Genomic DNA, 24,482 nt, shown 5'->3' on the forward strand with positions numbered 1-24,482 from the left:
CATCACTTCCTGGAGACGGGCACTCCGCTTCCGGACAACGGCGGGGCGGGGCGGCGAGGCCTTTGAGCTGGGTGTCCGGGATTGCGGGGAGGCGTGGCCTAAATCTGCGTCCCAAAGGTGCTTTTTCCCCCCCACCTCCAAAAGGCGGGTGGAGTTTGTTTTTTTGCGTGAAGACGTTTCGCTTCTCATCCCAGAAGCTTCTTCAGTTCTGTTCTGAAATTCTGAACAAAGAAACAAAAGTAGATGGATAGGTGGATAGACGGATGGATAGAGACAGAGATAAAGAGATATATGTAGGTAGATAGGTGATAGATGGATGAATGATATAGATACATAGATAGGCAGGCTGGCAGACAGACAGACAGATAGATAAGGTAGGTTGGTAGACAGACAAAATAGGTAGGTAGGTAGGTAGGTGGATGGATGGATGGATGGATGGATGGATAGATGATAGATAGATAGATAGATAGATAGATAGATAGATAGATAGATAGATAGATAGATAGATAGATAGATAGATACAAATAGCGAGAGAGAGAGAGAGAGAGAGAGAGAGAGAGAAGGTTGGTTGGTAGACACACAGACAGACAGACAAGGTAGGTAGGATAGATGGATGGATGGACAGACAGACAGACAGGGTTGGTAGGTTAGGTTGGTAGGTTAGTAGACAGGCAGACAAGGTAGGTAGGATAGAGAGAAACAGACAGGCAGACAGACAGACTTTATTGTCCAGTTGCCTTTTGAAAAAAAGCATAGTTGGGACAACCATGACCTGGATGACTGAGAATCCCCATAGATACCTAGTTCTCAGTGGTACAGATAAGTCCTTGACTTACATTTCATTTAGTGCCCATTCAAAGTTACAATGACACTGAGAAAAGTGACTTATGGCTGCTTTTCACACTTACGACCTCTGTAGCAGCCCCATGATCATGTGATCAAAATTCAGATGCTTGGCAACTGGTTCATACTTCTGACAGTGTCTTGGGGGGTTACATGAACTCCTTTTGTGACTTTCTGACAAAGTAAATGGGGAAGTAAGATTCATTTAACAACCGTGTCCACTGCAGTGAATCACTTAACGAATGTGGTAAGAAAGGTCGTAATTGTAAAAATGGGGCAAAACTAACTTAACAAATGTTTCACTCAACAACAAATTTTGCTCTGCATTGTGTTCGTAAGTCGTAAGAGGACTATCTGTATTGCGTAAGGCAGTGTTTCTCAACCTCAGGAACTTTAAGCAGGGTACACTTCAATGCCCAGAATTCCCTAGCCAGCTGGGTTGAAGAGACCCTGCCAGGGTGGGTTGAAGAGACCCTGCGCATTGCTTTGGTTGCTTGGAAGAGTCTTTTTTTCCTAGGTGAAAACTCACCGGTGCCTTTAAACTGGTCCCTTTTTCCTCAACCCTGCGTAATGCATAGGTATTGGGAATGGTGGAGGCAAGGCTGGGTCAATGGACTCAGGGGTAGGGGGGCTCAGAAAAGTCTATGGGAAAGAAGGTCAGAAAAATCAAGAATTTGAAGGCCTTACCAACTGGGGGAGCTCTGCACTGGATATGGCTGCAAAGATTGGTGGCAGACTCCACTTTCCCCCTTTGCTCTATGCTTTCTAACTGTTCACCTTTTGGTTATCGTATTGATGTAGTTTTCTCGTGTTCCTGATGTTGCCCAGGTATTTTCCTTTATAGAAGGAAAACGTCCAGATCAAACGTAATTTCTAATGTTGGATTTCACCCCTTACCAGAGGGAGCCCACGTGAAATATTGCGAAGCTGTTACCATGGTAACTCCACTGCACTGTACAGTAGAAGCCATTTTATGGCAGTACAGTAGAAATCATTTTAACAGGCTGTATCTTAATAGAACACACACCCTGAGGGGTGTTAGGAGTGTCTGCCCGCCCCCACAGAATTGGTTGAAATTGTTTGAGACATTCCAGAGTTATGCTGGAACACACATACACACAATCAGATACAGCCATTTATATATATATATATATATATATATATATATATATATATATATATATATATATATATATATATATATATATATATATATATATATATGTGTTTGTGTGTGTGTGTGTGTATATATTATATAGTTAGTTAGTTAGTTAGTTGTTAGTTAGTTATAGTTATATATAGTTGTTATATATAGTTAGTTATAGTTATACATAGTTGTTATATATAGTTAGTTATATATATATATAATATATATATAGTTATATATAGTTATATATAACTATAACTATATATATAGTTTATATATATATAGTTATAGTTATATACATATATATATAGTTATATACATAGTTACATATATATATATATGTATATATGTATGTGTATGTATGTGTGTATATATATATATGTATATATATATGTGTGTATGTGTGTGTGTGTGTGTATATATATATATATATATATATATATATATATATATATATATATATATATATATATATATATATATATATATATATATAGGGAGGGAGGGAGGGAGGGAGGGAGGGAGGGAGATGATAGATAGATAGATATAGATAGATGAGTTTATTCTACTTGTTTACACTCCTTTCATTTTTCTTCCTTTTTATTATTGTAAGCCACTTAGGGTAACCCCATTGGGAGATACGGGGTGGCAAATAAATTTAACAAATACCGTAATAATAACTGTTGACTCAAAATTCTGCTTTTTTTGCCATGCTTTCATGTGGTTTTGAGCCTTTGGTTGTGGCCTCCATCTTGACGTTCTTCCTTGTAGTGATCCTGGTCATAATATGTCTTGGAGAATATCGACTCATATGAAAAATTTTGAGAACTGTGTTAAATATAAATGGATGTATACTTTTTTAAAACAAAATTGCAGATTACGATGGGAAAATGGTCAGGAGTAAACAGGAAAATTTGTATAAAGTAGAGAAGAATTTCAGGAAAGTGGAAGGTGGAGACTAAATATATTTTGCTATGAGTTCTGCAAATCTGATTTTGTCAATAGCAGCCAGAAAAAAACAAACCCTTTATTTCTGAAATAAAATGGAAATCGAAAACTTTCAATTGAGTACTTTGTTAAGTTTGACCTGGCTCAAAAATAAGCAATGCTGGTTTGATGCATACACACCTGATCAGACTTTAGCAGCAGGTTGAATGGACACAGAAACAATTTTTTTAGATGGCAGTATTGTTCTTTCTAAATGATTATTTGTGTGTGGAATATTACTCTAAAGGGACATGATGGCTCAGTGGCTGAGACGCTGAGCTTGTCGATCAGCAAAGTTGGCAGTTTGGCCGTTCGAATCCCTAGCACCACGTAACGAAGTCAGCTCCCATTACCTGTCCCAGCTTCTGCCAACCTAGCAGTTCAAAAGCATGTAAAAATGCAAATAGAAAAATAGAAACCACCTTTGGTGGGAATGTAACAGTTTTCAGTGCACATTCGGTGTTTAGTCATGCCAGCCACATGACCACGGAGATGTCTTTGGACAGCGCTGGCTCTTCGGCTTTGAAATGGTGCTGAGCACCGCCCCCTAGAGTTGGGAATGACTAGCAAGGAGAACCTTTACCTTTATATTACTCTGTATGAGAAGTCTGTGCACAGTATCAAAAATGAATTTATATATTGTTAACCATCCTCACATGTATATAAAATAGTCTTTTCCATAAATTTGTCCCATCATCTCTTTTTAGAGCATCCAAGTTTGAGATTATCATTGCGTGCCAGGATTTATATAGGCCTTCTTACATTTTGATTCTCAAAATCTGATACCCTAATCTCACATCATAATCTCATCATTGGAATCCTGTTTGTGAATAATGCTGAAGGAGGGACTGCTCTGTAAACTGGATATCAGGTTGAACAAGTAAATAATCCTTAATAGGCTTATCTTTCAATCAGCAGAGCTGTCAGAACAATAGAATATGTATCCTGATTATTACAATTCTGCCCCCTTGTATGGAGAGGATTAAACTGGTTCTGAGCTGCACCAACTTAATCACATGAACTCCAGGAAAACACTGGCAGGTCACAAACAATTTCCAGTATTATTTAAGTTTGGGGCAAAAAGAGAGAGAAGTGCTCGACAGAGCACTTAACAAAAAGCAGAGCAACTTAGAGAATTTAAAATAGCATAATGAACAAAAATGAAAATATGATGAAGCAAGCACACAAACATAACACACACAGACTAAAATGTCATTAACCGTATAGCAATTAGAAAATTTTAAAAAGCCTATGTACAAATTATCCTCTTAGCCAGCAACACAGGCATATATCAGGCATCATTGCTACTGCGGCTGCCTACTTTTGCTCGGGACATACAAGCCTCCCCCCCCCCCGATTTTTTTCTTTTAAACTGCAGCAACAAAAGTGCATAAAGTACATTGCAACATATAAAGCAGCTGGGCTCACACACTGTGCCAAAGCATGATGTGTCTTGTTTTCTCTTGGGTTAGTTTTGGGTTAAATGAATTTAGTCACCGTGGTTTATATCCCTCACTTGTGGGTTAGTGCAGTATGATCTATGTCTTATGCAAGAATTCATAGCTTTGGACTCTGATCTACAGCTTGCCAAACAAGTGCAATTTGTTTGGTAAATGTCTTAACCCTATTTTGCTTTTTCCTACTTCTAAAAATCTCCCCCCACCCCCCATCAAACCTAGATTTGAATTAATGTTCTTAGTATCTATGCACTCACAGTCCACTGCTGGGAGAACTGAATCTGCTAATTTTGCATTCTCCCCATGTGAACTATTAAATGTCAAGTTCCTCCTATCCTATCACCAACGTCCATTAAACTATTTATAGATTTATGCATACATTCTCTGTACATGCATGTGTAAACACATGATAAAATTAGGCTGTAGGAAGTGGTGTTCTATAAACATACAGAACTTTAAACATAGCCTGGAAACTACTTCAAAGTACCGACTCAAGCAAGCAAGTAAGTACACAATGAGCAGCTTCATACCGTATAACTTTTAGCCCCTTTGAATCATGTTTGGTTATTCCTGATAATCTAATTGATAGGAAATGAAGGTATGTTTTTTTTTAAATAAAAAAAGAAAGTAATGCAAGGTACAAGAGCTAACTTATACTATGCTTTTAATGTACAATCACATTCAAATTCACACGTCTCAACTAGAGGCGCCCAATACTCAATTCTTTATTTCTAAATGATACATTTAGAAACTTTAAAAAGCCAATAAAAGGAAAACTTAGCTTTCATAAGCAGGAAACTGTGTAGTTTGTAAGACTTTAGCAGTGGTGACTGGCATAAGCTCCTCTTGGGCAAGAAATACAATCAACAATTAAATTCCCTATTTTTATATAGCACAGATGCAGCTTTTAAATGGACAACTAGAAATAGCAATAGCATATACCGCTTCATAGTGCTTTGACAGCACTCTCTAAGTGGTTTACAGAGTCAGCCTATTGCCCCCAACAATCTGGGTCCTCATTTTACCCACCTTGGAAGGATGGAAGGCTGAGTCAACCTTGAACTGGTGAGATTTGAACTGCCGAACTACAGACAGCAGTAGTCTGCAGTACTGCATTTTAACTACTGCGCCACCATGGCTCTTCAATAGGGAACAAGTAAAAAATAAACTTTAAGGTTCATTTATGCCAAATTTTAAGATTGCACATTAGCTAACATATATCAAAGCACTGATGATGTCTTTATAAAAGGCACAGTAGATAAGCACCAGTCTCAAAAATAGAAAGACACCAAAACTAGAACAAAGTAATGTTTAATTGCTTAATCCTTTCTCTTCCAGGAACCAGAAGAACAGAAACATGCCACTCTGGATAATAACAACACAACAACAGAAGACTAAGGCTTGTTGCAAAGACAGTGTTTTGGCGTGGAAAAAAACCTTACTTTGAATGCCTGAAAAGTTATATAAAGCAATCATTTTACCAGCAACCCAAAGAAGACTTTTCTTTATAGCTATTATACACCGGAGCAATTTCACTACTAATTATAAAAATAGCTTTGTTGGCTTTTTTAAAAAAGTAGTCATTAGCCAAAAAGAAAAAGTAGTTCTCTCCCATATTCAGTAATGGGATGCATGCCCAAATCTAACCATATCCATTCCTCTTTCAGAATTTTCTACTCTCAATCCCATAGAACATTCTTTTTGTTTCACAAATAGAATGAATGAAGCATTCTGGAATACGGAGAATGAAGCATTCTAATGTTATGGAACTGTGTTTAGGCGACTCTTTCTGCCAAGGAGCGACCAATTAAAATAAACAGAACTCGGATGCTTTAGAAGCTGCACCGTGGAACAAATGTCGATCATTTTCACTAGAACAAAGTGTGAGGTGACCTTCCTCCATCTAGTTAAAGTTTCTTTTAAATAAAGATAATAAAAAGGAAGCAAGCAGGCTGCAAAGCAAAAATAACCGGACTTTAGCATCCTTTTTATTGGCAGCAATGCCCCTGGAACATAAAAAAAGTCTTGTAGTGAAAACTGTGGGGAGCCTATAGGCATTGTGGAAACACAATGAAGAGGCCAGTGTTTTGCAATATGCCACTCTATTTCTGTAAATGTCTCCTTAACTGTTTGTGACTATTCTTGTTCTGGTAGCTGTTCTGTGAACTAACACTTTTACTGTGGTATCCACTTTGTGAATATGGCTACAGTAAATCCCCGATGGCAGATTTACATATTTTTTTAACGTGGGCGTAACCCAAATCAAGGGGAAGCGTTTGACAAAGAGAAGGAATTTCAGGCTATCAAGACTTGTTCCTGCAAGGCAGGTGTAAGTGGGGGCTTGTGTACCCTGGTTCTTCTCTCTGCAACCTGTTACGTAAAACACTTCTCTTCAAAATATAGAAAAGTTAAGTTAGTTCTGAAGTACCTAGTTGGACATACAAAATTCATTCTTCTTGTTTCTTGGAATATCTCATACATCTAAAAAACCACTGAACAGGAAAGGAGCCCAATAGTTTTGTTCCATGCTCAATGGCAATTGGCTTTTATAACGTTCCACCCCCAGCATTTTTCTAGATCAGAAAAAGATCAATCCACTCTAGCATCTCATTCTCTACAAGGGATGGGGAGAAGCTACCGGTAGCCTTCTAATGATTGCTGAATTCCAATTCCCAGCACAGATTAAACCAGCACAACCATTATGGGAGGAGGGGGGGAAATCATGGGAATTACATCAACAGCTGGAAACCATAGCTTTCTTATTCCTACCCCTTGTAGGCTGAAGAAAGTGCTTTGCTGATGCAAAGTGGATTGAATTAGCCAGTATGACTGTAGGTATTTGGGAAGAAAATAACAACCCAGGTTTCCTAAGGAGTGAATAGATTCCTCCTTTTCCAGATTAACAAAAGAATTAGGAGTAACCAAATGGGAATTAAAGGACACAAAAAACACTTTAACGGGGATAATCTAGGGCAGTGTTGTTCAAACATGCCAACATTATGATGCTTGGACTTCAACTCTGAGAATTGCTAAGGAATTCTAGAAGTTGAAATTCATATATCTTAAAGTTGTCAAGTTTAAAAAAAACCACCCAGGTTTCCTAAGGTGTGAATGGATTCCTCCTCTCCCAGATAAACAAAAGAATTAGAAGTAACCAAATGGGAATTAAAGGACTCAAAAAAGACTGTAATGGGAGTGTTGTTCAAACTTGCCAACTTTATGATGCATGGACTTCAACTCTCAGAATTGCTAGGCAATTCTAGAAGTTGAAATGCATGTATCTTAAAAGTTGCCAAGTTTAAAAAAAAAAACAAGTCCTGGTCCACAGTGACTTCCTTGGGTCAGAAAGTCTACCACTAAATGTATGCTGCAGGGTATTCTTTGGCCAGAATTAACAAGCAGGAAGAGACCAAAGAAAGATGTTTCGTGGAACTATATAGGCAGGTATAGGGTGGTTGTACAAATGATGTCACTCGTATAATTTACACCAGACATCCTGGTGTACAACTCATTTGCACAATCATAGTTTGTTATGGACATTACTGATGCGGATGGCGACTTCAGTGACACTCTCAGATTTCTAACAGACACATCGTGATGACTATGGTTTGTTGACCAAGCTATTGGTGAAAAAAAAACTGCTATGATTTCTTAAGTCCATTACGGTTCAGTGGATGTGAGCCCAACACTATCCTGATTTGCTTTCAGTTCCAACCGAATTAAGCCACGGAAGGCAGGAATGATTTCACTCGCCCCATTGCCACTGCATCCCGAGTTGGGTGGACAGCAATACTGATGCCATTCTCTGTTCTAGAAAAATCCTTAATGACATAAGCTGTTATGGCAGGGGTCCCCAAACTTGGCAACTTTAAGACTTGTGGACTTTAACTCCCAAAATTCTGGGAGTTGAAATTCACAAGTCTTAAAGTTGCCACGTTTGAAGACCTCTGTGTTAAGGGCTGATTTTCCTAAAGAGGAGCGTCTCTCACCTGACACACAATTCCTCCCAAAATATTTGGTTAAGACATGTGTCTTTGCCGTACACCTTTTCCACATTCACTCAAGGAAAGAAGGCTACACCATGAAAAGAATCAGGAAATAGATGAGAAAAGAAGCTCCCGTAGATTTTTTTAGGATTTAATGACAAAGAAAGGAATAAAAAGAACTGTGCAGTGGAGGTCACAGCAGCAATAAGGAAAGAGGCAGCTTTTAGTCCAAATCTTTGACCAGTTCATTATCACATTGGTACTGTATAGCTTGGTTGAAGCTTGGCCTCCACTGGCAAGGATATATATATTTTTTCCAGCAAACACCCCACTTCTTAACCCACCGAGAGATGGGAACTTGGTTACTTTGGGGAAAGGGAAAGTAAGTTTTCCAAAAGCAGCCACATCAGATAATTTTACTTGCTCATGTTATCTAAGCCGCCAAGCTTCGTGGCTGTAGCTTGCCACCGTGACAGTCCTCTCTTGGTTTCTTCTGGGTGCAGACAGATGGGAAGTGTGAGGTACCAACCAGAGTGAGGCGCTCTGCCCAATACCAGCTTTCCGTACTTCCCTAACCATGTTCACCGAGGGAGCCCGTGTATTTAGCGACCTTCTCAAGGCCATGTTTTCGATGCGTGTACATGTTCACCACCTGTTTTGTGTGTGGGGGGGGGGGCTGAATGACAAAGTCGTGGCATGGCAGGCAAGCTGAGTTTCAGAGACAAGAGATCGCAGTACTGAACATCATTCCATCATCCCTGCCCTAAGTTTACATTTTATTGAGTTTTCAACAACCTCTCTGCAAAACACACTCATGTAGGCAAATGCTTCCCACCATCCAGCCACACTGGACGAAGGGACGGTACACACTGCTCACAGACAATGTGAAAAAGGGATCCCAGTTTCCGCCGGGAGGGCAAAACTCAAATAGGCCACGTTACCATGCTGCTTAATAGTAGAACAGGGGGAAGGAAGAAATTGCAGCAGCAGTCAAAAAAAAACCAGTCACTTCTGCCCTCGCTGGCATATCCCATCCTGTGCATAGTGTGAAACAGTGCAGTCCTTCCGAGTTCAAATGGAGCAAACTAGATTTCCCTTCAAACGAAACAAAACGAAAACGGAAAAAAAAAATAAGGAAGGAGAGGCCATTCAGCTTTTAGCTGGTCCGGCAGTGGACCTGATTCTCAGAGCTGTCTTCGTCATCCGAGCCTCCAGACCCACCACCAGTCATTCCTGTGATCCTGTAGCCCATGTTCATCAACATCACCTCCAAGGGATCAGCATTCATCCGCCTCTGGTTGGCTTGGGAAGCGCCTTCCATATCTTCTACCACTCGCCCGTTCAGTGCTTCGCTCTATGAAACAAAACGCAAAGACCAAAGCCCCAAATGTTGACTATTTGATGGCTCCACTCAAAAGTACCATTCTACGCACCTTTCAGAGAGCCAACCTACAGCACAATAGGAGAAGCCTTCAAGACAAAAAGGGGATTGTTTGACTTGATGGGGTAGCATTAAATTATAAGGAAACCCAGAAACAACAGAAGGAAATATAACCCATATGTTGGGTAAATAAAACCCAACATATGGTTAAATGGAATTCCAATTTCCAATTTTAATAGATTTGTATGCCGCCCAATCCTGAAGGACTCCAGGCGGCTTACATAAAAACAGTTTAAAAGCATTTTAAAAAGTTTAAAATACAGGACAGAAACGAGTTAAAAGAAGGACACAACATGCACTCGATCTTAATGGGGCTGAAGGTCAATCTAGATCAACAGCCCCAGGCCTGCCGGAACAGCCAGGTCTTAACAGACTTACGGAAGGCCGAGAGAGTGGGGAGGGTCCGGATCTCAGGGGGTAGATCGTTCCAGAGGGCCGAGGCAGCTACAGAGAAGGCTCTCCCCCAAGGAGCCGCCACACGACACTGCATAGTCGACGGTACTTGGAGAAAGTCCGCCCTGTGCGATCTTACTGGGCGCTGGGAGGTATATTGCAGGAGGCGGTCACGGAAATATCCAGGTCCTAGGCCATGTAGGGCTTTAAAGATAATAACCAGCACCTTAAAGCGTGTTCGGAGACCAATAGAGAGCCAGTGCAGCTCGCGGAGGATAGATGTAATGTGGGTGTACCTAGGTACACCCAATATCACTCGCGCGGCTGCATTCTGGACCAATTGTAGTCTCCGAACACTCTTCAGGGGCAGCCCCATGTAGAGCGCTTGCTAGAAGAGTTACTGCCATCAGATGTGGTGATGCCCACTGATTTGGCCGTTTAAAAAGAGCCTGGGTAAATCTGTAGAGGGTCAGGGCTAGCCATGATTTAGCCATGGTTCTGATATTTCAGAATACATTTAATTGGCCACTGTAGAAACTAGAATGCTGGTAAATATATTTTTACATTTCTGTGGTGTATGGATTTGAACATCAAGCTAACACAGCACACGAAATCCTTGCTTGTTTCAGTAGGGCATGTCAACCTAACAATGCAATTAGATAATGCTTCCATCTGCCAGATGGATGGGCAGGATTTATGCACACTAGGTATCAGGCCTGGAAGCCATCTTTTACCTTTTGGATTTCAGGCCTGCTACATTTTCTACCATGGGAAAATGGGAGGGGGGGATTATACAGTGTGTTGGTGATATGTAGCCATAACAACATTCTTTCTCAGAAAGTCAAGGTCGACTGGTCCTGGAACTGTGATGAGATGACTGGGAGGCATCTCCAGTTGGGACAGACCATGTGACGGACATGTGGGTGCTTGAACTTTCTTTTGGGTGGGGAAAACCTGGAACCTTTCAGATTCGGGTTTTCCCAGGTGTGCCAATATGACATCTCTAATAAAATGGAACTTTGAAGAGAGCCTCGGAGTCTTCTTTCATTGGGGGTGTTACTTGGAACCCTGACAGCAACCTGAATCCCTTCTAAAGAACTCTACCAGCTGTTCCAAACTTCAGGGTTTTGTTGATTTTTGCCATTCTTTATTGGTTTCTGGGTGGAAAAAAAACCATTCAAATGAACGGGGTTGCTTAGCAACCAAGATGTTCATTTAACAACCACCATGAAAAAAAGCCAGAAATTTACTTCTGGTCATGTGGGTGCCCCAACTTATGATCATAACTATAATTTATGTTTATAAATTATATAAGTCGTATAACTTAGGATCAACCCCATAATTCTAGGCTCCATTATGGTCATAAGTCGATTCCCTGTAAAACCATTATGATAAATAAATGTTTAAGATATTTTTGAAAAGTTTTGTTCTATTTTGTTAAAATATTCATGACTGAGAGAGACATAGGAACAAGGTCGGCCAATGAATAGTCATAGCAACTAAGTCAGCCAATGGGAGCTTAAACAGATCTGAGTCTGTGTACAGAATTGAAACAGAAACTTAAGCAGTCTGCTGCTCTGAGAAGTAAACAAGCAGTCTGTCTGGGCTTGTCTGCTGCTATGAAACTAGCTGCTTGTGTTTACCTGTAACTCTCCTGCCTTGTGTTTACTTGGAAGAACCACTTGTTGGTATTGTATTGTTGGTATTAAAGAAGTTAATGAATCCAGTTGAATCAGTTATCTGTGTGGGCTTTCTGGATTTAAATTTATGCAACAAACTTTGACATATTTCCATGGGGAAAAATGGGGCATTTCAGAGCCCAGAGCCATTATAGCTAGCGATAAGCTTTTTCCTTTATTGAGGAGGTTTCCTCAACTTGGTCAAAAGTCAAAAGTTTCCTCCATTGCAAAATAGCACCAATCCTGAGCCAAAAGGACCACACATTCTAACCCAGGTAGGACCCCCTGCCCCTGATCTTACTTCTGGCCTGGGATTCCAAAGCCGTACCACGGGATCAATGCCACTGGTAGCCAGGAAGCAATAGCTCGGGTGAGGCTGGAGGCAGTTCACAATCGACTCATCGCCCTGCAGCACTCGAACCAGATTAGTTGTTTCTTTCTCCCAGATAAAGAAGGAACCATCATCGGAGCCACTGATGATGTACTGCGCATTGCTAGGAGGCAGCCAAAAAGATCATGGTTAGTGATTGTTTACATTTATATCCTGAGTTTTCTACGAGATGCACAAAGCGTTTCCTTCTCCCTCAAACCCCATGACACTGAGTACTACCAATTAAACAACACTTAAACTTATATACAGGGACACGGTGGCTCAGTGGCTAAGACACTGAACTTCTTGATCAGAAACATCGGCAGTTTGAATCCCCAGCACTGCGTAATGGAGTGAGCTCCCATTACTTGTCCCAGCTTCTGCCAACCTAGCAGTTTGAAAGCACGTAAAAATGCAAGTAGAAAAATAGGGACCACTTTGGTGGGAAGGTAATAACATCCTATGCTCCTTCGGGGTTTAGTCATGCTGGCCACATGACCACGGAGACATCTTCGGACAGCGTTGGCTCTTCGGCCTTGAAGCAGAGATGAGCACCGCCCCCTAGAGTTGGGAATGACTAGCACATATGTGCGAGGGGAACCTTTACTTTTGCCTTTTAAATTAGTTAAGTTACCATATTTTTCAGAGTATAAGACGCACCCTTTTTCCTCTAAAAAGAGGCTGAAAATCTGGGTGTGTCTTATACACCAAATACAGCATTTTTTGCCTCCCAAAGCCCCCCCCCCTTCACCAAAGTGGCCGTGCATACCCTTATGGAGGCTTTCAGAGAGCTCCTGGGGGTGGGAGAGGGCAGAAATGAGCGAAAAATGGGCCAGTTTTTTTGCCCCCCTCAGCCCTCCAGCAGCACTCTATAAGCCTCCGAAAGGCTATGCATGCAATTTTTTTGACATTTTTTGTGAAAAATGGGCCATATTTTTTTTGTTCATTTTTTGTCCCCACTCCACCCCTCAGGAGCACTCTGCAAGTCCACTCAAGGCTATTCATGCCTTAAAAAAAAAAAACAGGCCGTTTTAGGGAGGTTTGCAGAGTGCAAAAACTTTTTTTTCCTCTTTCAGAAAGAGTGATTGATGAGAATTACATTGATCAAGTGCTGTGCCAGCAGAAACAAGTCTTAGGTGCTGTAGATTGTTAGTGATGTCCTTCTCCAGCACATGGATAAATACACCTGGAAACATCTACCTACCTACCTACCTACTCTCTCTCTCCCTACCTATCTAGTGTATTTCTCTCCCTCTCTCTCTATTTCTCTCTATCCCTCTACCTACCAACCTACCTACTCTCTCTCTCCCTACCTATCTACTGTATTTTTCTCTCTCTCTTTCTATTTCTCTCTCTATCCCTCCACCTACCTATCTACCTACACACATTCTCTCCCCCTACCTACCTACTGTATTTCTCTCCCCCCCATCTACCTATATACCTACCTACTTTCTCTCTCTCTCCCTACCTATCTACTGTATTTCTTTCTCTCTCTCTCTATTTCTCTCTTTATCCCTCTACCTACCTACTTTTCTCCCTCTCTCTCTCTCTCCCTGTATCTACCTACTTACCTAATTACTCTCTCTCCCTACCTACCTACTGTATTTCTCTTTCTTTCTCTCCCTCTCTATCCCTCTACCTATCTACCTACTTTTTTTAAAAAAATTGCTTCTTCAAAACCTGGGTGCGTCTTACACTCCGGTGTGTCTTATACTCTGAAATATACGGTACTTTTTTTCACTCAGAGCAGTAATTTTAGGTTTTTAGATTTAGGATTACGTACGATTTAGGTTTTAAATTATGAGTTCCGGAACTTATCAGTATTTGCGGATGCTGTGGGAGTATGTTTTTTAAAAAGCCCCCAGAAGGAATTTGTGGAAACAGCAACACCAAACAAAAAACACCCCTACCCCTTGGTCTTGAAAGGAGGCTCCTTACCTGCCGAAGAAGTTCGCCTCTTTGATGTCTGTGGTGGTGTTGCAGTGGCCGCAGTATCTGAATTTGTAATCGTAGCTGCGCTCCCTCAGCACCATTTCGTCCTCCGATATGGAATCCTTGCGGCCAGTTGCTCGCAGCCAGATGGGGCCACTCCCTTTCTTGTCTTCGCCTGGAGAAAATGGAATTGATAAATTACATTTCTTTTGGGATCTTTGGGGAGATACCGACGATGTGAGTCACAGGAAAGCGAGAAGGGAGGTACTCTTTAAAAAAAAAAAGTAGCATATTTTTCGGATTATAAGACACACCAGAGTGTAAGACGCACCATGATTTTGAAGAGGTAAATTTAAAAAAAAAGTTTTTGCATTCTGCAGGACTCCCAAACCCTCTGCACATCTCATTTTTTGCAAAAAAAGAAAAGAAAAGAAAAGGGGCATGTAGAACTTTGGGAGGCTTGTACAGCGCTCCTGGGGGCGGTAAAAACGAGCAAAAACGGCCCGTTTTTTGCTTGTATTTGCCTTCCCCAGCCACAGGAGCACTTTGTAAACCTCCCAAACCCTCTGCACATCTATTTTTGCAAAGGGAGCGGGGTTTCGGGAGGCCAAAAATGCTGTATTCAGTGTATAAGACACACCAAGATTTTCACCCTCTTTTTTGAGGGAAAAAAGTGCGTCTTATACTCCGAAAAATACGGCAATAATTGAAGAGACCTGCAAATAGAAAGAATGTGGTCAAAGAAAACAGGCAGTAACAGGTCGTCCTCGACTAACGACCACAATGGAGTCCAAAATTTCTATTGTTAAGTGAGGCATTTGTTACGTGCCCCATTTTACGACCTTTCTTGCCTCACTTGTTAAGTGAATCACTACAGTTAATAAAGTTAGTCCCTCGGTTGTTAAAGATTTGTTTGAGTTGACCTCATTTGCTAAGTAATATCATTATATAAAATATATATTACCTGGTTATGCAAACCACACAATTTATGCAAAAAATTCCTGCGGTTTTATACCAGTGCAAAAGCTATAAGAATATCCAAATGTAATTCATTGCAGGTAGTCCTTGACGTACGACCACAATTGAACCCAAAATTTCTGTTGTTAAGTGAGGCATTTGTACAGTGCCACATTTTACGACCTTTCTTGCCTCCATTTGTGAAGTGAATCATTGCAGGTAGTAGTCACCTGGTTGTTAAGTGAACGTGGCTTTGTTTTTCAGAAGGAGATCACATGACTCTTGGACACTGTAATGGTCATAAATATGAACCAATTGCCAAACATCTGAATTTTGATCACATGACCATAGGATGCTTGCAAAGGTGGCAACGGTGAAAAACAGCAATAGCACTTATACTTATATACCACTTTACAGTGCTCTACAGCCCACTCTAAGCATTTGCAGAGTCATCCCACTGCCCCCAACAATCTGGGTCCCCATTTTACACACCTCGGAAGGATGGAAGGCTGAGTCAACCTTGAGCCTGGTGAGATTTGAACTGCCAAATTGCAGGCAGCCAGCAGTCAGCAGAAGTGGCCTGAAGTGCTGCACTCTAACCACTGCACCACTGTGGCTCATAATTAAACTTTGGTTAATAGATTGACATTCTGTATACTCTCAGCTAATCTATCTTCTCAACAAACCTTTGTTAAAACATGCTGATTTAATATCATTTTATGGACCTACTCTATCTATCTAAGAGACTCTACTCTGGAAAAAGCTCTGTATTATCTCAGGAAGTCTTCTATGTCACTTACAAGTAACTTTTCCGTTTAACTCTGAAAGCTGACCCTTGAACCTTCTCAAGTCCCTGCCTTAAACTATGAGTCTGCTTAGTCCTTCCAGCAGATCTTTCATCATGAGTTATTCTGCGTTTGCTTTAACGCCATGTACCTTAGCAATAGCAATAGTACTTAGACTTATATACCGCTTCATAGTGCTTTTACAGCCCTCTCTAAGCGGGTTACAGAGTCAGCATGTTGCCCCCAACAATCTGGGTCCTCATTTTACCCACCTCGGAAGGATGGAAGGCTGAGTCAACCTTGAGCCTGGTGAGATTCAAACTGCTAAATTGCAGGCAGCTGCCCCAGTCGCAAAACAACCGCTGCAAAGTCGAGGAGTACCTGTCCAGTAATGTTCCCAAACAATTCAAGACTCCAAGGCCTTGGCTTCCTCAAAAATCCTGTTTATTGTGTACATCCTATCGGCAAACCAAAAGGTCAAACCAACTGAATAATTCCTGTGGTTTTGGTATAATTAAAGAATAGATACTGTCCATCCGCCCTTGTGCCACATTTCACATTAGCTAACCGTGCCGTTGCTAGGGCACGTTGATTTGGCCTTGGTTCTCAGGAGCCTTATCATTTGTTGTGTCTGGCACAGTGGAGGAAAACATTCTGCATTCCATAAGTCCCCCTTCCGCCCATAAGTATGGCAACTAAGAAATGAAGCAAGAAAAATTATGGCTTCAGCTAGAGTGGTTGTAGCAATAATCATAGATGCCATCCCAAAGCAACTGGAGCACCACTTGAACATCATCGGCATTGGCAAATTCACCATCAATCAATTGCAAAAGGCAGCTTTACTTAGCTTACATCCTGTGACGATACCTCTAACACCAGGAAACACAACACCTGCCTATTCCAGGTCCTTGGAAAAGACTGGACAGGTGGGTAAAAATGCCAAATCCAGTCTGAACATCTAGCTGGTTGTGTGATGATCCAGAATAATTTGATTTCACAGGAACACTTTTCTATACAATCCTTTTTCCCCCAACTAATTTTGCAGATACGGAACAAAAATTGTAATAGAGCCACTTCACTAAAGTCATACAGTGAATTCAAGGCGGAGAAGGAATGTGAATTTAAGACTTTCTGATCCAAACTATCACTATTCTCATCAGTTTCTTTTCTAAAGCTATACACTAGTCTAGGCTCATGGCACTAAATGATCAAACTGTTGATTTTTTCTTCTTCAGATTTTAAATAGCTGATCCCCACCCACTAATGCTGCCATCTAGATCAGAATTTTAGAATAACAGTGTTGGAAGGGACCTTAGGCAGGAAACCCTACACTACTTCAGACAAATGGATATCCAACATCTTAAAAACGTCCAGTTTTGGAACATTCACAACTTTTGAAGGCAAGTTGTTCCACTGATTAATTGTTCTGTCAGGAAATTTCTGCTTAGTTATAAGTTGCTTCTCTCCTTGATTAGTTTCCACCCATTGCTTCTTATCCTGCCCTCAGGTGCTTTGGAGAAGTTTGACTCCCTCTTCTTCGGGGCAGCCCCTGAGATATCAGAACACTGCTATCATGTCCCCGCTAGTCCTTTTTTTCATTAAACTAGACATGATAGCAGCGTTCTTCATTTGTTTTAGCCTCCAGTCCCCTAATCATCTTTGTTGCTCTTCTCTGCACTCTTTCTAGAGTCTCAACATCTTTTTTACATCGTGGCAACCAAACTGAATGCAGTATTCCAAGTGTGGCCTTACCAAGATCTTATAAAATGGTATTAACACTTCACATGATCTTGATTCTGTCCCTCTGTTTATGCAGCATAGAACTGTGTTGCCTTTTTTGGCAGCTGCTGCACACTGCTGGCTCATATTTAAATGGTTGTCCACTGGGACTCCAAGATCCCTCTCACAGTTACTACTATTGAGAAAGGTACCACATATAATGTACCTGTGCATTTTCTTGCTCAGTGTTTTTTAGTGCAGCATTTTTTTAAAAAAAGATGTGTGGACTTATCCCTTTCACAGGAGTTATTTTTCCCCTCCTAAAATGTTAAAAGCTAATACTATACAGTACACACACCATTGGTGTCTCTTAAAAATCTGTTCCTTTAAGAACAAATATTTTTTCCATACTTAGGGCAGGAGTGCAAAATGTTGTCTTTTTAATCCTCACCATTATCGCTTTTGGAGAAAAGGGCAGCATTGATGTCCCGGTCCAGGGCATCGCAAGCACTGCTGTGGGCTTGCTCAGGAAATTTTCCTTTGAAATCATCCAGACACTCCAGGGCTTCTGCTACATACTTCAGCTCAAAGAGGCAGCGGGCCAGGCGGAAGTGAGCCTTCAAGTGGCAAGGATTCAGGGAGATGGCCCTCAGGCAGTCTCGGAGCGCATCATAGTGATCTCCATCCCTGCAAAAATCAAGTTGGGAATATTGATCCTTTCATTCTCTCACCACCGCTATCACCCAAATAGAGTAGTGTCAGGCCTACAGCCATCTTTTCTTTTGGATCTTTGGCTTGCTACACTTTCTATTATTCTACTATGCATTTTCTATTGTGGGAAAATGGGAGGGGGGATTGGATGGCGTTAGATGCTATGTAGCCATAACAAAATTCTTTCTAGAAAGCCAAGGTCATCCTTTGTCTTTGCACCTCTGCACCTGACCGGAACTGGATGGGTGGAACTGTCAGCATGGCAGTGTAAGATTGGATCATGTGATGGACTTGTGGGGGGGGGGGGAGGCGCGATCTTGAACTTTCAACGGGGTGGGGAAAACTGGAAAGCTTTCACATTCGTGTTTTCCCAGATGTGACAACATGGCTCTCTTAATAAATTGGAACTTTGAGCAAAATACTTTGCCTTGGACTCTGATTTATTTTTGGATGCTATTTGGAACCCTGACAGTTGTGGCCAAAATTGTGGAATCCTTTTGTGAAAAGTGTACAGTATTTTTGAGATTTGATGGCTAATAACACCACTTTTTTTTGGAGTAGTACCATAACATTATATATCAATGGAAAGGTAATTTAATCAACAATGTAATGCAATAACCTTTATGAAGGATTTGCTATTAGAATACCAGTTATAAAGAAGAAAAGTGAAACACATAGAAAAAATGAGATATACAAAGATAATCACCATAGAAGAAATGAGATATACAAACATTATCACCATGTCAGTTAATACTTAGTTGGGTAACCTTTAGCATGAATTATGGCATTACAATATCTTCCCATGGAGTGAACCAAGTTTTTTAGTTCTACAACTGTTATAATGTGAAACCAAGATTGAATGACTGCTTCGATTAACTAGGTTTTATTGCTGGCTATACTTGGCTATAACTTTTCATAGAATACAGATAATTGAACAAATCTTGTTGCATTACATTATTGATTAAATTATCTTTCCATTGATATATAATTTTATGATACTACTGCAAAACAAGCCATCAAATCTCAAAAATACACTTTTCCCAAAAGATTTCCACAGTTTTGGCCACTACTGTACATATTTGCAAACTGTTGTAGGAAGATGCCTCTGATCTATCCAGTTCAGCCTGTGTGTCTGATTGACAGAGGAAGGAAAGGGAGGGAGTCCCTGTGGAATTTACTCCGCTAGTATATTCTTCAAAATGAAAAGGGTCTTCTGCAGTCACGACATGCCTAAGACTGAAAATCAGGCTTGTCAGATGTTACATCTTTTCTATCCTGCTCTACAGGGTGTAGAGTTGGTCTCTAACAGAAAACCAAATGCAGAAGCATTTGAAATGTGTGGATTTACAGGCAGCTGTTACGTATAAGATGGATTGACAAAATCAGAAATGAGGAGATGATTAAGCTGCCTGGGAAGGAAAATCATCAAAGCCACAAAAAAATATTTTGGACATGGGATGCGACACCCGGAAAAATACAGCATATCTGACAGATATGGCACCAGAAGAAGTCACTGATGCCTCTAGGGGCGACGCTCATCTCTGTTTCAAGGCCACTGAGCCAGCGCTGTCCGAAGACATTTCTGCAGTCATGTGGCCAGAATGATGTCAGGGAGCGCTGTTTCCTCCCCATCAAGGTGGTACCTATTTATCTATAGCAATAGCAATAGCAATAGCAGTAGACTTATATACCGCTTCATAGGCCTTTCAGGCCTCTCTAAGCGGTTTACAGAGAGTCAGCATATTGCCCCCAACAATCTGGGTCCTCATTTTACCCACCTCGGAAGGATGGAAGGCTGAGTCAACCCTGAGCCGGTGAGACTTGAACCGCTGACCTGCTGATCTAGCAGTAGCCTGCAGTGCTGCATTTAACCACTGCGCCACCTTGGCTCTACTACATTTGCATGCTTTCAAACTGCTAGGTGAGTAGGAGCTAGGCAAAGACGGTGATCACCCCGTCATGCAATGCTCAGGTCTCGAGCCAAGACTAACAACTTTCCATCTGACAAGCGCAGCATCTTAAATCATTGAGCCATTGCGCCTCTCAATTATTAGAGGCCAGCCAGTATTTCAGAATCCTATCTGGAAGACCCTATCGATTGAACTATGGATTTCCTATGCGCAAAGATTCACCAAGTGACACAGTATTCCACAATTCCCTCTAAACAGTATTTTGGTTTTATTTCTGTAATTATAAAAACCAAGGTAAACTGGATGAGATATAGTGGATGTCCAAATTCACTCAGCAGAATTCTGATAGGTGGATAGACATCTTGTAGGAATGCAGAAATTAATCTTTCCAATACACAATGAATCCCCATCAAGCTCCTCTGACTGGAGAGCCATCCAGAAGATTCCACAGACTGCTAAAATTGTACTGAGAGCCTCTTATGGAAAACGAATGGGATCTAGAATCTGGATGGATTGTAACCAGGCCTCCCAGGAAGGGAAGAGCTCACTTACCACTTGCGCTTCATGTAAGCAGCCGCTCGGTTCCCATAGAGCATTGCGTTGTTGGGGGCTTTCTGGACAGCTCTGCTGTAGAGCTGGATGGCTTGAGTCCACTGCTGGCAAGCAAAAGCCTCATTGGCCTGCAGCTTAATCTTCTCGAGATAGGGAGGTAGCTCTACCTGTGGGCTGCAGAAACCAAGAGTTGGTTCGCGCATCAGTCCAAACCATGTTTGGGTTTAGCCATGGCTCACTCCATCAACCATATCTGGCTGGATTGATAACAACACACTAAGCAAGATCAAACAATCAGCTTGCATACTTAAGTCCTAACAGACCTTGGGTAAAAAATGATGTTGTAGTGCAGAGGTGTCAAACTCGATTTCATTGAAGGCCAGATCAGGGTTGTGTTTGACCTCAGGGTGCTAGGGTGGGCATGGCCAAGGTGGGCATGGCCAGCTCAATGTCACTCGTATCAGGGTTGCCTGTGACAGCCCGAGTGCTCCGCCAGTGAAAATGGGCTCCCGAGCTCCGTTTTTGGCTGCAACAGCTTCCTGCAACCCTCTGCCAGAAAAAATGCACCTTGGGAGGGCTACATGCTGGCAGAGGCACTGTAGGCTGTGGGCTGTCCTTCGCTGTTTCCAGGTTAGATCTAAGCAACCCCGTGGCCTGGATCCGGCCCATGGGCCTTGAGTTTGACACTCCTGCTGTAGTGGGTTTAAGGGACATTTTTCTTGAGGGCCTTTTATTTAAAAAAAAGAAATATTTTCATCCCATAACTCAGTTTTTACAGTCCCCGCACCTCCCAAAATAATATCAGTTATGCAACTGCTTCTTGCTGGATGAAACAATTCTTCCACGTTCTGGCAATCAGCACAATTCCTAGCCAAGCAGTCCCTGCACAAACATGTCATCTAGCCAAAGAGGAGGGGATACCGCACTAGATACTGTGGGCAGAAAAGGAGGCAGGCTTACCTGACGAGGGCTCGTCCCTCAGACAGCCTGAACCCATTGCTGTGGAGATGGATGCCGTTTGACACGCCATTGGCCGATGTTTTCCCATTCTGCACCTCTGAGGGTCATAAAATGAAGTGAGCTTCAATTTTTGTAGCTAAGGCTTCAAATGTTGGTTTTATTGAAATGGTTTATTTAAGCTATTTTTTATTGTATTCTCGGAAGCCATTCTGGGCACTTTGGGGGAAGCAAAGCAATATAGAAATAAAATGATACCGTAGAATCATAAGGAGCGGAATAAGTCTGAATCAAGAGTAAACTGCAAGCGGCAGATAAGCATTCTTCTATTCAGTGCAGTTTTTCAATTTTGGGGAAATTAGCAACCTGGGAGAAGACCCAGCACTACAAGCAAAATAAAAATAAAAATGCTTAATCAGCCTGACATCTAATACTTTAGGAGACTGTAGGTTGGGTAAGACTGGGTTAGGCAATGGATAAATTGACCAGCGAAGATAGATCTGTGTTAGAAGATAGATCCAGCAACCTACCAATTTCACTTTGAATGCAATAACAGATTAACAGAACTGGAAGGGACCTTGTAGGTCATCTAGTCCAACCCCCTGCCCAAGCAAGAAACCCTACACCATTTCTGACAGATGACAGTCCAATCTCTTCTTGAAAGCCTCCAGTGATGAAGCTCCCACAACTTCCAAAGGCAACTTCTGTTCCATTAGTTGATTGTTCTCACTGTCAGAAAATTTCTCCTTATTTCCAGGTTGAATCTCTCCTTGGTCAGTTTCCATCCATTATTCCTTGTCTGGCCTTCAGTTGCCTTGGAACATAGCTTGACCCCCCCTCCTCTCTGTGGAAGCCCCTCAAATATTGGAAGGCTGCTATCATGTCTCCCTTGGTCCTTCTCTTCACTAGATTAGCCATGCCCAATTCCTGCAACCGTTAGCTGAAAATATTGACCTGTTTATACAGGGGAAAACGGAAAGACAACCCATCTAAGGAAGAGACCTTGGGTGGACTGAGGTGGCTCCATTGCATTTTGCTTGTGTTGACCACAAACAATATCCAAGTATCCAATCACTACAGTGCTAGATGTCAAAATACAGGTTACAGACATGACATAAATATGCCAATGACAGACTGGAGAGCACAAAAAGATGGAAAGGAAGAAAGAGAAATATTTATTGCTATTACAAATAGTCCTCATCCTATGACTATTTGTTTAGCAACTATTCAAACTTACAATGGCACTGAAAAAAGTAACTTATAATTCATCCTTTCACTTATGATTGTAACAGCAAATCCCCAGGGTCACATGATTAAAATACGGGCACTTGATAATCAGCAAGTATTTGTAATGGTTGCAGCATCCCGGGGTCATGCAATCATCATTTGCAACTTCCCAGCCACCTTCCAACAAGCTGAGTCAAAAAGGGAAGCCGGATTTGCTTAATAACTATGTGATTTACTTAAAAACTGCAGTGATTTGCTTAAGAATTGTGGCAAAATCAGGACAACTCACTTAACAACTGACTTGCTTAGCAAAGGAAATTCTGGTCCCAATTGGGGTTGTAAGTCGAGGACTTATGCCCCTCAAAATCCCAATATCACCTTTATCAAAAAAGGGTATTAAGTGTATTAACAAGTAGGATATTCAATATAACTCTCTCTGCTTTCTACTCTAAACAAACAAGCATTACGAATATCTCATTTAATGCTTTTTAGAATGACTTGGGATACTTGCAACCCATCTCCACTTTTCATTTTGCTTTGCATCTTCCTCTCCAGTTCTACAACTTAACTTTTTTAAAACTTAGCATGCTATGAAATAAAGTTGAAATCTATTTGGTAGAGAGATTCACATCTGAAATGTCAGCTGGACATTTCAGATATTGTTTGTTATTTTGCAGATTTTATTTTTCGTTAATTTAGATTTATTCTATCAATATTAATTTAAGAACTGTGGTGGGGCAATGGTTAGAATGCAGTACTGCAGGCTCCTTCTGCTGACTGCCGGTTGTCTGTAATTTGGCAGTTTGAATCTCACCAGGCTCAAGGTTGACTCAGCCTTCCATCCTTCCGAGGTGGGTAAAATGAGGACCCAGATTGTTGGGGGAAATAAGCTGACTCTGTAAACCATTTAGAGAAGGCTGTAAAGCACTGTAAAGCAGTATATAATTCTAAGTGCTATTGCTGCTGTTAATTTGAATAAGGACCAAAAAGAGAGCTCAGCAGACCTGAAATGCTAAAATTCCTAATAACATGTTATGGTTTCAAGTACTCCCGCTTTATGGAGAGGATTTAAAACTAACACTGTGAAATAAAGTACCATGTATGAAATTGTTGGAGCTAGGGTGTTACTATCCTGTTCCTCAATTGTCATTTTAGAAATACAACACCAAAGAGTCCCCAAAATCTCAATTAGCAACCATAAGGACTTGAAATGAAAAGGAAGGGGCAAACAAACAAAAATTCCTTAAAAAACAATGCAATGAAATTATCTGCCTTTTAAAAAAAGCACAACTTTCTTACCCCCTGAAGTATGGCATTTTTTGGGCAGGAGAAAAGTGTATGGCCGCTGCTTATACGTCAGGTCGAATAAGTAAACCTAAAAATCAAAGAAAGTCAATGAATCCACAAACTACATAGGAACAGTAAATTT

The 24,482-nt window shown here is 41.2% G+C and overlaps 1 protein-coding gene across 1 annotated transcript in view; it reads right to left on the minus strand.

The window, feature by feature from the left end:
• Positions 1-9,183: 9,183 nt before the first annotated feature.
• The window catches only part of WDTC1 (WD and tetratricopeptide repeats 1), a 33,214-nt gene continuing 17,915 nt past the window's right edge, over positions 9,184-24,482 (minus strand). Inside the window, exons 10-16 of the mRNA XM_087727172.1 lie at positions 24,353-24,428; positions 21,830-21,926; positions 20,870-21,043; positions 18,148-18,383; positions 14,242-14,410; positions 12,235-12,427; positions 9,184-9,774 (exon numbers count right to left, since the gene is read on the minus strand). Coding sequence (XP_087583298.1) covers positions 9,577-9,774; positions 12,235-12,427; positions 14,242-14,410; positions 18,148-18,383; positions 20,870-21,043; positions 21,830-21,926; positions 24,353-24,428 — 1,143 coding nt within the window. The 3' untranslated portion in view covers positions 9,184-9,576. The remainder of the gene's footprint in view (positions 9,775-12,234; positions 12,428-14,241; positions 14,411-18,147; positions 18,384-20,869; positions 21,044-21,829; positions 21,927-24,352; positions 24,429-24,482) is intronic.

Source organism: Thamnophis sirtalis, unplaced genomic scaffold (assembly GCF_051295495.1).
Source record: "Thamnophis sirtalis isolate CommonGarterSnake01/CBP01778 unplaced genomic scaffold, rThaSir2_p1.2 scaffold_13, whole genome shotgun sequence".
Classification (NCBI taxonomy): domain Eukaryota; kingdom Metazoa; phylum Chordata; class Lepidosauria; order Squamata; family Natricidae; genus Thamnophis; species Thamnophis sirtalis.